Source organism: Trichoplax adhaerens, genomic scaffold (assembly GCF_000150275.1).
Source record: "Trichoplax adhaerens TRIADscaffold_1 genomic scaffold, whole genome shotgun sequence".
NCBI lineage: Eukaryota > Metazoa > Placozoa > Uniplacotomia > Trichoplacea > Trichoplacidae > Trichoplax > Trichoplax adhaerens.
In genome coordinates this window covers 4,091,659-4,107,329 of record NW_002060943.1, presented here as the reverse complement: position 1 = coordinate 4,107,329, position 15,671 = coordinate 4,091,659, and the positions used below count along the sequence as shown (strand labels likewise).

The 15,671-nt window shown below is 31.2% G+C and overlaps 2 protein-coding genes across 2 annotated transcripts; one reads left to right on the top strand and one right to left on the bottom strand.

Moving 5' to 3' along the window:
- Positions 1-187: 187 nt before the first annotated feature.
- TRIADDRAFT_19102 (uncharacterized protein) lies at positions 188-1,436 on the top strand (the record flags this gene model as incomplete). Its single annotated transcript, XM_002108579.1, has 5 exons — positions 188-334; positions 718-767; positions 1,023-1,110; positions 1,183-1,218; positions 1,299-1,436. Coding segments are annotated over 5 exons (459 nt in total), but the record flags the coding sequence as incomplete, so codon positions are not given.
- Positions 1,437-6,109: 4,673 nt separating this feature from the next.
- On the bottom strand, positions 6,110-11,445 carry TRIADDRAFT_51702 (uncharacterized protein; the record flags this gene model as incomplete). Its single annotated transcript, XM_002107777.1, has 6 exons — positions 6,110-6,310; positions 6,506-6,616; positions 6,698-6,795; positions 6,925-7,246; positions 7,376-7,716; positions 11,319-11,445. 6 exons carry the CDS (start codon positions 11,443-11,445, stop codon positions 6,110-6,112), a joined length of 1,200 nt encoding a protein of 399 aa, XP_002107813.1.
- Between the last annotated feature and the right edge of the window lie 4,226 nt (positions 11,446-15,671).

Here is a 15,671-nt window from a genome sequence, read left to right as displayed (position 1 = left end):
ACAACGTTTCTCAACCTAAAACATGGGGTAAGGCAAATTGATAAGTCCTTTTACTGTTAAATGACCTTGTTGTATTTCTGTAATTGTATGATTGTATCAGTAATATAAATTTGTTATTCACTTCGTCATTACAAGTTGTGATTTATTGTCAAGAAAATTTTAATAACAAAGAATCAATTTTTTGACAGAACTTAGCGTTTACGAATTACATCGCCAGCCTCAGGCGGCCATAGACGACGATAGCGAAGTAACCATTTCATTACGTAGCTTGCATAGCGAATTAATGTGCCCTATCTGTTTGGATATCTTAAAAAGCACTATGACTACGAAAGAGGTACCAAGTTGTTTTCATACTGTACATTTTTATTAATAGCTTAATGGCAAAATTATTTCGAATTTGAATTCTGATTCTCAACATACAATCTTACTGTCTTTTAATTCGAGACCAGCTTAACATATGCGCATATTTTTCTTATCACGCTTCTCGTGATCATAATTTAATCACCAGCCTTCAATGAAATCATAATTATCTACCAATTTCGGCTTAGAAACTATAATACTTACTACAGTGAAAAAAATGCCACAATTATTAGCTCGAGCTTTTTCCTACTTAACGATCCAATTGACAGGACAATAATATCTTGCGGTAGCTGTTACGTGTAGAAACAATCAAATTTGAATTTTAACATTCTATTCTCTTGTTCTCATCATCATTAGTGCCTACATAGGTTTTGTGCCGAATGCATTACGACAGCTCTACGCAGCGGGTAACAAAATAAGTCACTTCTCTTAATTGAAAGTATAGTAATTTATATTTGATTTCTGTAAAATCTTTAGCTGAGGCGCTTTCCTATTTATTCTACAAGCATATTGTGCGTCTGAAGACTAAAAATTCTGATAGCTAAACTACCTCTTAACAAATAAATGCTATCGTAATTAGTTCATACAATTCAACTAGTAATTTGCTTCCTCATGTTTATCAGTTATTTCATTACTGAATGAATAAATTTCATCTACCACAGAAATAAGGAATGTCCGACGTGTCGCAAAAAATTAGTATCCAGAAGATCACTTCGCCCAGATCCAAACTTTGATGCATTAATCTCAAAGGTTATGTTATCTTACATTTAGGTGTAAGTTAATGCCTACCCTTACTAATTATTCTATTCGTTAATACAACAGATTTATCCCAATCGAGAGGAATATGAAGCCCAACAAGTATAAATTTTATTTACTATCTCGTAGTAATTTTCTCAGAATTTAAAGTTGAAATACTTAAGATTGGATAATAATTTTAGGAAAAGGTGCTAGCAAGGTTAAACAAACACCATAGTCAACATGCTTTACAATCTAGTTTTGAGGAAGGAGTGCGAATGCAGGCTACGAATCGGTCTCATTCTCAACGGTCATCGGTATGTTATAATTGTCAGGATTGATATTTTGCTACGCCCGAATACGTATATTTAGACAGCTAAAAGTCTCGTCTTTTATTAACCGTAATGATCAACAGAATATATCATCAGCCGACGAATCAGGTAAACAAAATTTTACCACTCAAATTACTGCTTGAGCTTAAAAATAATCACATGGTGTGTGCAACTTGTCTTTTTTCACTTTCATTAGCTCCGGTACCTAAGCGAATAAAAACACAGGATACTAGAGCGAATCAAGAGGGTAGTAATTATGCTAATAACAGGAATAATAACGATGCAGGTATAATTTTACTTTAGTAGTAAAATATCTCAAAATAATGCTTATAAATCTGCAATGGTATTTAATATTTACACTTCTCTTTGTCGTATTATAATTAACAGATTCTGTGAATCATGACGCATCTCCGAAGGCAGTAGATACAGATTCTGATACGGTTGAATATACTGAATCATCCAGCGTAAGATTTTAAAATTATCTACTATATTGTTAGATCTAACTGCAAGAATTACATTGTATTCAAGAATTCTTTATGCACAGGAAATTGAATTAATGTTCAAACCTCATCCGCAAGAATTAGACAAGACAAACTATTCGGATAACCCACTACGTGTTGCTGTGCGATATATCAAAACCACAGCTAATGCTACGGGTAAGTTTCTACACATTTATGTTTATGCAGTATTCTACTACATGAGATGAAAAGTAATTGTAGTAATAATGTTGAATATCGAATTGTTTTAATCATATCATAATACCATACCATATTTCAAACCTGGCATTTATTGTTTTTAGTGGAGCATTTAGCTAAATATCTTGCCATTAGAATGTCTCTTGAATCGCCTCAAACTGGTTAGCTTTTATATAGCTGCTTTTAGTTGTTCTTTTATACGTTCAGAAAAGGTACATTTATAGAATAAATGGACACTATTTTTGTATTAGACAATCCAACAAAGTCAGCCAATCATAAACAAAGCTCCGACACCCTATACAAGATTTATATTGCTACGACAGAAGGATATAAGGTATGGCTTAAATTACTGTTTTAAATAAGCTATCAATTATAGTTTACAAATCAATGTCTTTTTGATTTCAACGCCAGCTATTACAACTTTCCATGACGTTGGATAATATCAACGAAACGGTAATTTAATATCTCGTAAATTTTACCATTTCCTTATTATGCCAAGCAGTTCCTAATTTCTGTTCTGTATACCACTCCTAACTTTAGTATTGGAAAGTCAACAAACCTCTGGAGCTATATTACTCTTCGGAACGAAAATCTTGAATATCTATGCGTTATCACTTGACGCTTGGATAATGGCTTACAGTTAAAAAAGTTGTACTATTGTTAGTAATGATACATCTAAGAGCTTGTACTAATCACTTGTATCTAGGTTAATAATCTTTTGGCCTAGGTGTTTCATATAAATTAATAATTTAATTGAAGGTTATTAGTGAGATTAAAGTAACCATGATCTATGTAATGATTCTATAATGACCTGCATTATGCCTAGTCATTGGAAGCATTTCCAAAAATAATTATCAATACTCAATTTAATTGTAAAGTATTTGAAGATACTGACTTTTCTATAATATTACATAAACGTGTACATACAAATTTAAAACGACAGATATCTTCTTAAATAAACGATATTTCTATTACTAACGGGCTTGGTATGATTAAAATCATGATAAATCTATCTTGTTAATGATTCATAACGGCATGCGTACTACTAGTATGAAGTATCTTAAGAGTAACACGAAACATTTTCTGAATCCATATTTTGGAAGAAAAGTATAAGGTAACAACAATATTAATTTTCATTAGAGTGAAATTTGCTGTTTGTCTATAATATGCAGTTAGTATACCGTAAATAAATTTAATACGTGTATTTTATTCATAAAATTTAGTAATGATTTACTTATTAAACTATTGCGCTACTATACTGTATATGCGCTAGCGTAGATACTAGTTTAAAGATCCTTATAACAATTCCATAGTTTGGGTAAGCGGTTACTTTTATCATGACAAATCAGAAATTAGATACTGTACAATCAAAGCAAGCTGACAAATCCCAGAATGGTGTTTAGGATTTCAGTAATTTTGTATTATATAAGATCTTGATCAGCATTTTACCCTTACAGTTGATATTGGTAATAAAAACGGAGGTAAAAAGTTATCAATAGCACCTACAGATACAAGGATTTTATATATTCTAAGACATAATACATGTACGTTAACCAAAATAGAATTTTCGATCGATGTAATATACTGTAGTATGATGGAAAAGTTTCTTATATTTCAGTTCAAATTTCTTATTGATACAGCAATGAAATTCTAGATTAGAGTAGTAATATGTAGTCAATTTCGTATGCTTAATAAACACGAAAATTAAAACGAGATAATGTATTTAAATTCTTTTCTATTATACTATTAGACTGATCTAGATCTTATAAATACAGATAATTGCAAAATAATTTCCTATAAAATGTTGTTAGGACTACCGTAATAAAATACGTAATCGGACATCCAGTTTGAGCTATGGACAATTCCGATAGTTCACCAGTCTTATTAGTCGGTTTTAAACTTGATTTTATTCCAGGATTGATATATCCATTCTGCTCATTTTTAATTATTATTCAAAATATATTGTATAATCAAAGATTATTTATTTCCATTTTCTTTTTTAAAGCTTATAATCTATAATCTGTAGCCAGCCGTTCAATCATTTATGATACTACAGCATGAAGTAATTTCTGCTTATACTATAATTTGATTCGATGCGTAGAAGTTGCAACAAATTATCGACTAAGTATTAGGTATAAGTAGATGCAATTATAGACTGATTTATTCATGCTGATAGATTAATGCAAAGATTTAATCCTTTAAATTGTTATCAAATATAACCTATGAATAACGTATATTACACTTTATACGCTGTTATATGACGATAGTGGTTAAATTACAGATTGTTCAGATCTCTCCTCGTATATTTACAATTAGATGGTTAAGAATCGTTTATCAGGTCAAGCCCTATGGTTATAAGATAATAATTGTTAAGCATTACCTTTAGATTTGAAATAAATCATAATTATAGAAATCGTGAAATGATTTGCTATACCTGGCTATTGATTTCAGACCACTTTAAAATTATTATCTTAAGGTAAAATATTGGATAGTATCGAATGATGCTCCAGTTACATTTTTGATTGCTTCATAAATTGAAGCATCGCCATTAAGAAAATGCTAAGGTAACTGAGTGAGATTAGGACTGCATCGCATATTCTTATTTAAATCAGTATTGATGAAGGTTTAATGATGAAAATTTTAATCTATAAAACTGATCGTGTCGAAATATTGAATCTATTTTTATCATTAAAATGTTACCAGATTTTTATTTTCCTGGCATTGTCTTCAGAACGAATTTTAATAGATAGGTAATAATTAGTCACACAATCAATAAAACCAAAAAGATGCAATACAACACTTGAGTTCAAGCATTTTTGTTATTACAATAAATACAAGTTATAATGAGAAAGCGAGTTTTTCCAATAAAATTTGTTATATATTAATCAATCTAAATAGAATTCAATAATAATTAAGGATCAACAGAAGATTCAATAGAACTTTTCCAATAAATACAGTACAATAAATACATAATCATATAAAAAATTTAAGTCTATTCATGAATCATTGTCTAACTAGTCCATAGAGCTTTTAATTTGAAATGTTATAGTATAGATTAAATGTAATTAGCATCAGTGCATTAAATTAGTAAATACAGCTATAAATAGCAAGTTACGTTAAATAAAATCGCTATTGTTAGATCCTACTATTGAGCCGCAGATCAAAGTAACAAGCATCCTAGACTCAAGCTAGAGCCAATAAGTTAGGAGAGAGCCATTAGCGTTACATTCTATATTTATATCATTTATAGAGTCAGAAATTATAACAAAATAGTAAAATCTAGTTACCCAATATGAACAATTTTATATTAATTTACAATAGAAATCTCAAGATTATCATATTTAGCGAATTATGATGTACTCAGATTTAGTAACGGTTAAGAATGAAGGTAGGTACACTAATCAAGTAATTTCATTCATATCGTGATCTAAGTAGCATCACCACTAAAATACCTTAAGTTAAATACAGTAATAATATTTGAATCATGATTTAACATATTAATTTCTTGTAGAATTTGATGAAATAGCTAATAATTCACTATTACACCGAATATTGCAAATTGTAGTTTGTGATGAAGTTACTGTACTGTATAATTTGTTCTATTTTACAAAAATATTAAAGTATTTACAATAATCGAAAAATTAAAAAATTAAAATAGAAATACTCTCTAGACAGTACTCTACATTGAAATCAAAAATTTTTAAATTTTGCAAGTATGGGATAATCTTAAGATACATCCATACAAATAATATAAACAAGTTCTATACAGCTAAAGGTAACTTTGTCATTTGTACAATCAAAAGACAGGAAATGAAAATGGCTGTCAACGTACAATGAAACAAATCTTGAGCTATACGTCTGCAGCATTTTAATCAGTAGAAGGGCAACAAAGAGTAAAACATTAAGCATCCATTTATTTTAAAACAAGGAAAAGAAAATGTCATTCATACTGTAAATACTGCGAATAAGGATTGTGAGTAAATTTTTTCATTTCTTCATACAAAGAGCAATCCTACGACAGGCTTCTGAATCTATCGCTCGTGGAAAGAACAATATTTCGTTGTTCGTTAAGTAAAAAGCTTTAAAATTTGTCAGATCCATGTTAGACATGCCATTCCTTCTCTCGATTATATTGTCTTTACTAAATTCTTTCAATGAATCTATAAACATGATGGCAGATCCTGGAAACTAATGGAAAATTAAATATCTATATTAATCAATATTGCTTCGAAACAAAGGTAATTAAAAGTCAAGGGTATCAAAATATACAAATTTCGCTTAAGGTCTTATAACTATTTCTTATGAGACATAACAACGAGCAACGAGTCAATACACGTTATTGTTATAAAGTGAAAGTCAAAATCTACAAAATTGATGTGATACCTCGTTCATACCACTGGACTTTATCGTGCTATCAGTTAGATCAACAATAAAGTAACGACGATGTAGTGCGCGTTGAAGGATGTGATGATATAAATTCTTCAGTTGCTGGTCCTGCAAGCAAATCAATGTAAAATTATCGTGAGAACTAAAATTAATATTAGAAAATCAAAAAATTAATTTGTTATGTCTTACAATTTGCATGCTATCTGCGTTGATAACATCGGAGAACTTAACGACATCAACGTTAGAATCAGAACTCGTGTTGTTTAAAATTCGAAGATCATCGATACCTAAATCATACATAATCCAATGCATAGGAAATAGTATGAGTAAATAATGGAAAATATGTCTAATATAATAAATTTATCAATAGATGATTGGTAACATTTACATTTAAATTTGGGCAACCGTTAACTTACTAAAGCAAAAGAACATAACAATATAGCTATGCTTCATGGGATCAAAATCTAAATTCTTGGTAAAGAAGTTAGAAACTTGATTCCAAGTTGCCTCTTGATCTTTACCAGATACGTCAAAAGTAATCAAACGTTCAGTAGATTTAAAGTAATTTACAAAATTCTTTACGCATCCTTGATACAGTGCTAGTCGACGTTGTGTTTTACTCATATCAGCTTCATCACTTTGTGATAACGCTACTGATGTAGCACCCTTTGCGCGGTTATCTCTGGTCTTAATGGCATTTTGAGTTATATTTAATGAGATACCGCAAACAATCGGCCACTATGATCAAGTAAATGAAAGCAAAACTTAGATAAAATTGATTATCATATATATCGATATTAAAAAATATTCTCCACTATTAAAGCTTATATTTAGATAACTTTTATCAATGCTATTCTTGTATCCTACTTGTTTTTCGAATTCTTCCATTTCTTGTCGGCAATCTTTAACAAATTCTTGATGACGCAATAGAAATCTCATGTTGGGAATAACGTCAACGAGGAAGCAATCACTACTTGTTAGTAAACTTTCAATTTCTCGAATAATAAGTGAAAAGACCCAACTTAACGTAATATGTTTGGGTTCTGTGCGAATGATTTGCATAATATCGTTGATATCGTCTAAAGATACGACATTGGCTAATTTTCTAGGCAAAGATTTAATAAGTAACTCTTCCGCGGAAATGAGTTTAAAACGAAATACAGATATAATATCATGGACAATTCGACCCTTACAAGATCCTGGACCGCCTAAGTTAAAAAATGTGTTTGAAGAAAGCGTTCATTTGTGATAAGTATACTAGTATAAAATTCAATTGCTAATTTAAAAGTTACTTAGCAGAAATTGCTTATGATTCAGGATATAAAAAGTCATTTTAAAAGCTGCTTTCATAAAATGGACATTAACTTAAATAATTTATTGTTGAATCTGTCGAGTCGAAAAAAATGATATGTCGATAAGATACGTACATTAAAAATAAACACTTTCTTACAGGTTGACTGATAACTCGCTAAAATAAATGTATTTTTACATGGGACTTATACGGGTCTATCTGCACACCTAGCTATGTATTGTTGGTAACTTCCAGCTCAGAGTTGTCATTACTTAATAGATTAGTATCGGATCAAAGGAGACAGCCTACTATGATGGCTACAGTATTGATGATGTAAGTTCTTCCTTTCTGCAATACGTTGTCTTAAGTAAAATACTGTGATAGTTAATTTGCTTTCCTAAATTAATTATGGAGCAAAACTTCGCAACTATGATATATTTAGCTAACTTTTCCAAAATCAAATAATAAACTACAACGGTAGCCACTACTATATATGTCAGCACAGGTCAACAGTAGTCATAGTATGGCAATAGCATCAAATCTTCTGAAAATCTTCCCAAAGGAAATGTACAACCTAAGTAACACTAGCAGGATTAGTAGGTTGTACATTTACAGAATCTACCCAGCAGCCTGTTAAGAACGAACTCATTGGTTACAGTTATTAACTTAGATATGTAACAGTATGATACTACGGCTTAGTAGCGCTTAGTAGCATAATTGTAAATTACTTTATTAAATTGAAGCAAAGTATCAAGAGCTGGAAATCTAGTTAACACTGTATGGTGTGTGGGTTTAGTTGGTGTTTAATATAAAATTCTAAAATACAAACAAAGTAATAGCAAACAATAATCTACTAAACAGATGTCATAGCTGGACTTTAAGTAATAGGACTAAAAAATTTATAATAATCAGTAAATGAAAATTAATTAAGCTACGTACGCCCATAGTTTTAATTCACAAGAAGTTGAACGAGCGAAAATTAGATAAAGTAGGAACAGCTTATAAAAGTAAGCTGAACATTCGAGTGTGAGTGAGTACAATTTATACCCAAATCTTTATAAAATATTGTTACTTTACTAATCTTCTATTGGAAAATCTACAGTTACAAACAGTATTTATCGCACGATACTAAAATCTATCACTTCTGCCATTTCGCATTGTGTCAATTCTATTTGGAAGCCATAACGATGGAAACATCATTGCTATGATATACACTTAACCAAAAACAAATAAATGATGCTCGGTAAGTAAATTATTAGCTTTCGACTACAGCAAACATTACGTCATTGTTGGCTCATTTAGGGTTATCATTCTACGGCATTAATACAGTATACTAAAGATAAATTGCATAATTTGCTTGCAAATTTACAATCTGAATGATCATAACGCTAAAAGTAAAGATAATAATGTATATAGAAACGATTTCCAAATTTTCTACTTCTAATTTAGTCTAATAATAGCGATAAGGTTGGCTGATTAATTAATTAATTAGTTTGTCCAATGAAAGAGTTGTGTTAAATACTCTAATTAAGGTATTGATGAATTCATTTAAAGATCAAAGCTTGATTCTTAAAAACCTCAGTAAAATTGGCAAAACGTAAAAAAGCTAAATTAAGACGCAAAGGAAGGAAAGGAAATCTGGTCAAAGCAATATCATTTAATAATTGTCAAATAACAATGTTGGTAACGAAGTATAAAATTAAAACTTTGATCTTTTACGTATCATCGATGTCAGGCTACTGTCTCTATTACTAAGGGCATATCCGCGTATAGGAATTGATGATTGGTAAGACAAAATTTAAAATTGCTTGCGTCTGGGATTTTACATTAAGTAAATTTCTCCTTAAGACTATGATGCCTAGAAAGAGCAATGTATTGTTTGTTGCACTATAAAATAAATTATATCCGTTTCGTTTGCTGCATATTAAATAAACTGGTACTTGGATTTAAAAGGAAGCCATTATTATAGTTGAAAAATAAGCGGAATAACAAAACGATGATAATAACAGGCCAATGTGTTATTTAATTTAAGTAAACTATTTCATCAGTATATTCATTGAAGATTTTTCACTATCTTTACAGATAGTGTACGTTATATGATGTATTAATAAGATATCTTTAATGGTTTAAGATAGGTCATCTCTTCTATATGATTCATGATTCAACTTAGATTGTAGCATGAATGGTAGACATATTATCTTTCTCGGATGAGTATTCATTAAGAAGTATCTCCAAAGACAGTTTTGATCAAGTCAAATACCTTTTCAGTTATGCCATATTAATCTATCTTTATCCTATAATATTACTGGACGACACTGAAACTCCTTTAGCTTAACTTAATTTAAAGGTTACGTTTACTGTACATTGGCCAAGCTACTATCTTACTCTTCTTCTTGATAAAAAGGACGAAATAATATAATTGGTTCAAGAGTAAATATCACTCAATGAAGATATTGTTTCAAATGGATAAGCAATGAATTTGTCGAAGTTGGTAAGATTTCTATATTTTGATTAGCAATTTTCAACATGTACTCATTTTTTTTACTGACGAATGGATTTAGTAGGTGCATAAAAATGATTATGAATAATTTTATATGAAGGTATCGTATAAGTAATAGTGCTGTTAATTAAGTGAATAATAGCACTATAAAAATAGCATTATTAAAAATTAAAAAACTAACACAGTCTAGCTTATTAAGTTACAGAAACATTGTTACTCTTATGCTTATTTTTGAAACCAATATTTTAATTTTATGCCAAGAATTGAAGTCTTTCTGTTTTGAAATTTTCTTATAAATATGTAGTCAATGATACTGTAGGTAACTTTTCCTGCATAGTATGAAAGTGATAAGGTGCGCACAGACTTGTATATTGGCATCTAGTTTTATAATTTAATAGCTCAAAATGCGCTAAGCGTGTACTTGCTGTCTTAAGATTTCTTTTTAGCATTATTGATGATGCATATCTTTCATTTAAACTAAGATCTTTGTCTGTAGTCATGCCTATACAATGCACACATGGAAAAATCTTTCTATTTATTGTTATTACATGAAACTATGATGATATAGAAAAGGAGAATTAATAAATTTACATCCTCTTCCTTGTATGAAATTTTACCTAAGTGGATCATATCTATTTTTTTCTATACTCGTATTGTATTGAAAAACATGTCTCATCACTACCTGCAATGATGTAGTCGACGTTAGGCCGTTATACTAGTTTACCATCTCTAATTCGTACGATATAGGATAATTGAAATTATCAACGTGTTGCAATTAGAGAAGATGGTAATCAGATTAATGATGATTTGTCACTTAATGAAACTTATCCATCAACGAAAATGAAGCAGTATAGAAGATGGTAATCAGATTAATGATGATTTATCACTTAATGAAACTTGTCTTTCAAGTAGAGAAACTTATCCATTAACGAAAATGAAGCAGTATAGCGTCTTCAGCATAATAAATTAATCAACAGGAGAGAAATTGAAGACAATATGGGATGTCAATTTGAACTTACCGAATAGGAAAAATATCTTGGCTTTCTGTGACCTTATCTGGATATTTTTTCCAATGGTAACTTGAGCAGTTTTCAGCACTTGATGAGTAACTGATGGTGAAGTAGGAAAACTAGAGCTACAACCCATAGTAATTTTTCGTTTCAATTTACCAACTGTGTCGATTTTATAAGCCCAAACTGAACTACAAATCTTGTATCATAAAATGTAACGCTGCGACCAAATTCTATCTCTTCACAAGGTGATGTAAACTACAGTCCAATGCTTTTCTAATTTTATCTAGTTATTAATGATAAAGCAAGCTGTTGATGTAGATAGCGTGTGCAATAATTTAGACAAGTTCAATCTTTTTCCTATTACTCCTGTTCAAGATGAAGGCAAATTAAAGTCTTTTTATATCGTTGTTGTCATATTCTGTTAACATTTACCAATGGAGTACAAGAGGAATTACAAGGTATCTCGCACTATCAAAAAGCTGCGCATGGATTATAAAGTTGAATCCTTAAGCAGTTCTCAAAGTAATCATCAATGATGTATTCAGTAGAAGATATCCAGCAAAGTTGAATTAAGGCTGTTTTGTCTTGTATTACCAGTTGACCACTTTGTTACTTCTCTTTATAACACTGGGATAGTTGGAGAAAGAAAGAGCGAAGCAAAATTTCATACAAAAATTCCAAAGATCACTGTAACTTTTATCTGATTAGTCTGTGATCACGGTGATCAATCATTGCCGATCAAGGCTTGCCTTTTTCCACAACTAAGCTTTCAATGGATAACTAATGAAATAGCACTTTCTTGCTGATGAAATTAAGACCATTCCGAGATAATCTATCAACGACAAAATTACAAAGAAATTGAAAAAATTAGCCCCACATTAGTCACTATCCAGTTGCATGAATCCCCCCCCCCCCCCCAAAAAAAAAATAGCAGCCATGTTTTCTTTTTTGCATGTTAGCCACAGTGAATGAAAGATTTAATGGCGAGTCAAGATTTAGTTACTGCTAATGAGTTTACTCGTATTGACTCATCATACTAACTTTCAATCTTAATTTAAATGGAGTATAAAGGATGAAGACGTACAGAATGGACTCGTATTGACTTACGACACTAACTTTAAATCGAGATTTAAAGGATTATAAAAGATGAAGACGTACAGAATAGATTGTTGATGAGATACGCGTAAATGAAGATAGTTGAAGAAAGGCAAAGGTTAACCGAATGTTGAATCATCGATAATTTAGTGCAATCATTTTAAGTTCTGCCATCAGCTCTTTATCCTGATTTAAACTACGATCATGAAATACGTATGGACTGGAATAAACTATTGACTTATGCCGCCACTAATTTTAAAGTTCAATTTAAAGCATCATAAAAGGATGAATACATACAGAATCGATACAAATTAAGATAGTTGAAGAAAGCTAAAGGTTAAGTGAACGACTGAATCATCGATGATTTAGCCGATCAATGTTGGTGCTAACGTTAGATCGACTCTTTATCCTAAATCAAATTTCTACCATGAAATGTGTACGTATGGTAAGGAATAAGTATTGACTTATGGCACTAACTTTCAATTTCAAGCATCATAGAGGATAAATGCATACAGAATAGATAGAAATGAAGATAGTTGAAGAAAGGCAAAGGCTAACCGAATGTTGAGTCATGGATGAGTTAGTGGATCAATTTGGATGCTGCTACTGACTTTCTATCCTGACTTCCAACTACTGTACTACCATGAAATAAGCACGGAAAGGAATCAGTATTGACTTATGGCACTAATTATAAAGGATGGATACATGCAGAATAAATTTCAATGAAGATAGGTCAAGAAAGACTGAAAGGTTAACTGAATCATTGATGACTTGGTGGAGCAATTTTGGTGCTGCCACTGACTTTTTGGATTCTAAATCAAACCACAGTACTAACATGAATGACTTTTGGAAAGGAATCAGACTGAAAAGATCGTTTAACACTACTTCCATTCAACTCTTGTTCAACTTGATATGAATATCGTAATGTCAATATACAGTACAGCATGAGTGAATCAAATCATTACTTTATAGATTGAAAATTTCAAGAGAAATTGCATGAAAAGTCTTACCAGTTTGAACTTGAGTTGGAATGATTTGAGAAAAATGATCGGCATAGAAAAGAAGAAGTGTTTTTTATCCGAATTGACAATAGTCAAGTTTCTTTATTACCAAATGTATTTCTTTCTTTAAGCTTCCTTGAATAACAGAATCAAATCTTTCTTTGTCGCTATGATGATGGACACAGTTGATAGAGAATGCATCGTTGTCCAAGATACGTCGTAATGACCGATATAGAAATTAGAATAGACATAACAAGTGAATCATTTTGAAAGGGTAATGTATATATATAAATGGGAAATTGTCCAACTTTATTTGAAAATATGCATTTCAACAATGGACGATCATCAAAATCATACATATTGCTACAATGAATGTCCTTTATCTTGCGCATATTTCACATTTGTCAAGCAAACGCGAACAGCATAAATGCGTTGGACAACTAAGACTTGAAACTATGGATACATATTGATCAATACCAATTAAAAAATAGCTAAACAATTCAATTTATTCTTGACGGAGCAATTTTTTATTTTCTCCTTCCTCTGCTATTCTAATACAGACAATTATAATTTGGTATCTTACCAATCGCTTTTAATTTTAAATTAGGTCACTGCAGATAACTGCTAGACGACTAGGTAGTAATTTGTGAATCCATTGGAGCATTATCATGACAAACATAGACAGTAGTCAACATGATTGCACTGCAGTAGATAGAATTAATACATATTATGGCTGTTTCCTTGTATCATGCCATGTAGGACTAATTTACATGACCATCATGACCAATTGACGATCACAGGACCGACCGTATATGAGAAAAGTTGGAGTTGAAAAATGAAAGTTTGAATCAGTTCATAAAAGTGAAAAAAATTCAAAATTGACGATCAAGTCAAAATGAATTAGTCTTGATTATGATCACTAATAATGAATTAGCGTGCAACTAAGTAGAAAAATTCAACTTTGATATCTTTCAAAGGGTAACATTGAAAGAGCAACGCAACTTATTGATCGGATAGACCTCTGACGATCGACAAGATAGTATTTGGTAAATCAAGGTGTACAGTAACGATCAATTTTCTGCTAATCATCTTGGTATTATTAACGTTGTATTGCCATTTTACGTACGTATTGTCGATATTGAACTACGGAAGATTTGCCGATAAAAGAATGCTGTAGAATATTTGCACACATTGATATACGTTTATCAAACCGACCAATATATTCCATAGGTTATGGATAGCATACTGCTTGTATATACTGTACGTCAATGAAAATCAATCATTCTTAGTTCAGCAGCAATTGGCACCAATTGAATTTGTAAATGGTTTGACAGTGTGAAGATAGCTCAAAACTCTCTACCTATTTTTGAATGGATAGATCGATTGATATTGAAGTAAATAGAAAGAAGTAACTGGAAACCGTAGGCGATCTCTACAAGGTGGCGAATGTATATACTCTGCAGACAAAGCATGACAATACAATTGTCTACGGACATTTAACTTGAACTTGTCGGTAATCAACAACAAATAAAAAAAAAGGACTACAAATAATAAGACGGCAAAAGTAAATCCAAAGCAAATTGTGTTGATGGCCCTGTGAATACCACACCAATAAAATGGGTTCAAAATTGCGACTGAAATTATCTTTCATGCAGTCGTTTCGACTTTCCTTACTCAGCCCTCCTCCCCCCCCCCCGGAGTTCGCTAATTTAGTGCGTTTATTATATGTCAACAAGGTATCTGTCGATCCGTAAGGTTTACTACGGGAAGTTTTTAAAAACTGATTATCTTTCTATTTATTAACTGATTGTAGTTGATATGGATAGGTAAATGCAGCAAATGGTCGTCAAAGAATGATCCGATCCAATCATACTCAAGGTTTTGGGGAAAAAATCAGGCAGAGTATGGTCTCCATTTGAAGGTACAATTTCTCTCTACTGTATAAATGAATAGGTGAAGAATGATAAATTTGCCAACGATTACGGCGTAAGAATGAAATAATTGAACCACTTTGGTCGCTATGTGGCTCGATTGACAGCTGGGGAAGCCGATGCCTTTATTGATTGGAAATCGGGTAGTATATCATTTCACTCATCTACTTGTAGATAGTATAGTACGGGTAAAGTGGTGGCGAAAGAAGGACTTTTATCAATGTTATTTATTTGGTATTTCTATTTATCGGATAGGTGTGTAAACTACACATTACTGAGGATATCCATGGCTGTTTAAAAAACTCGACATCAAGATGAAATCATTGTGTTGA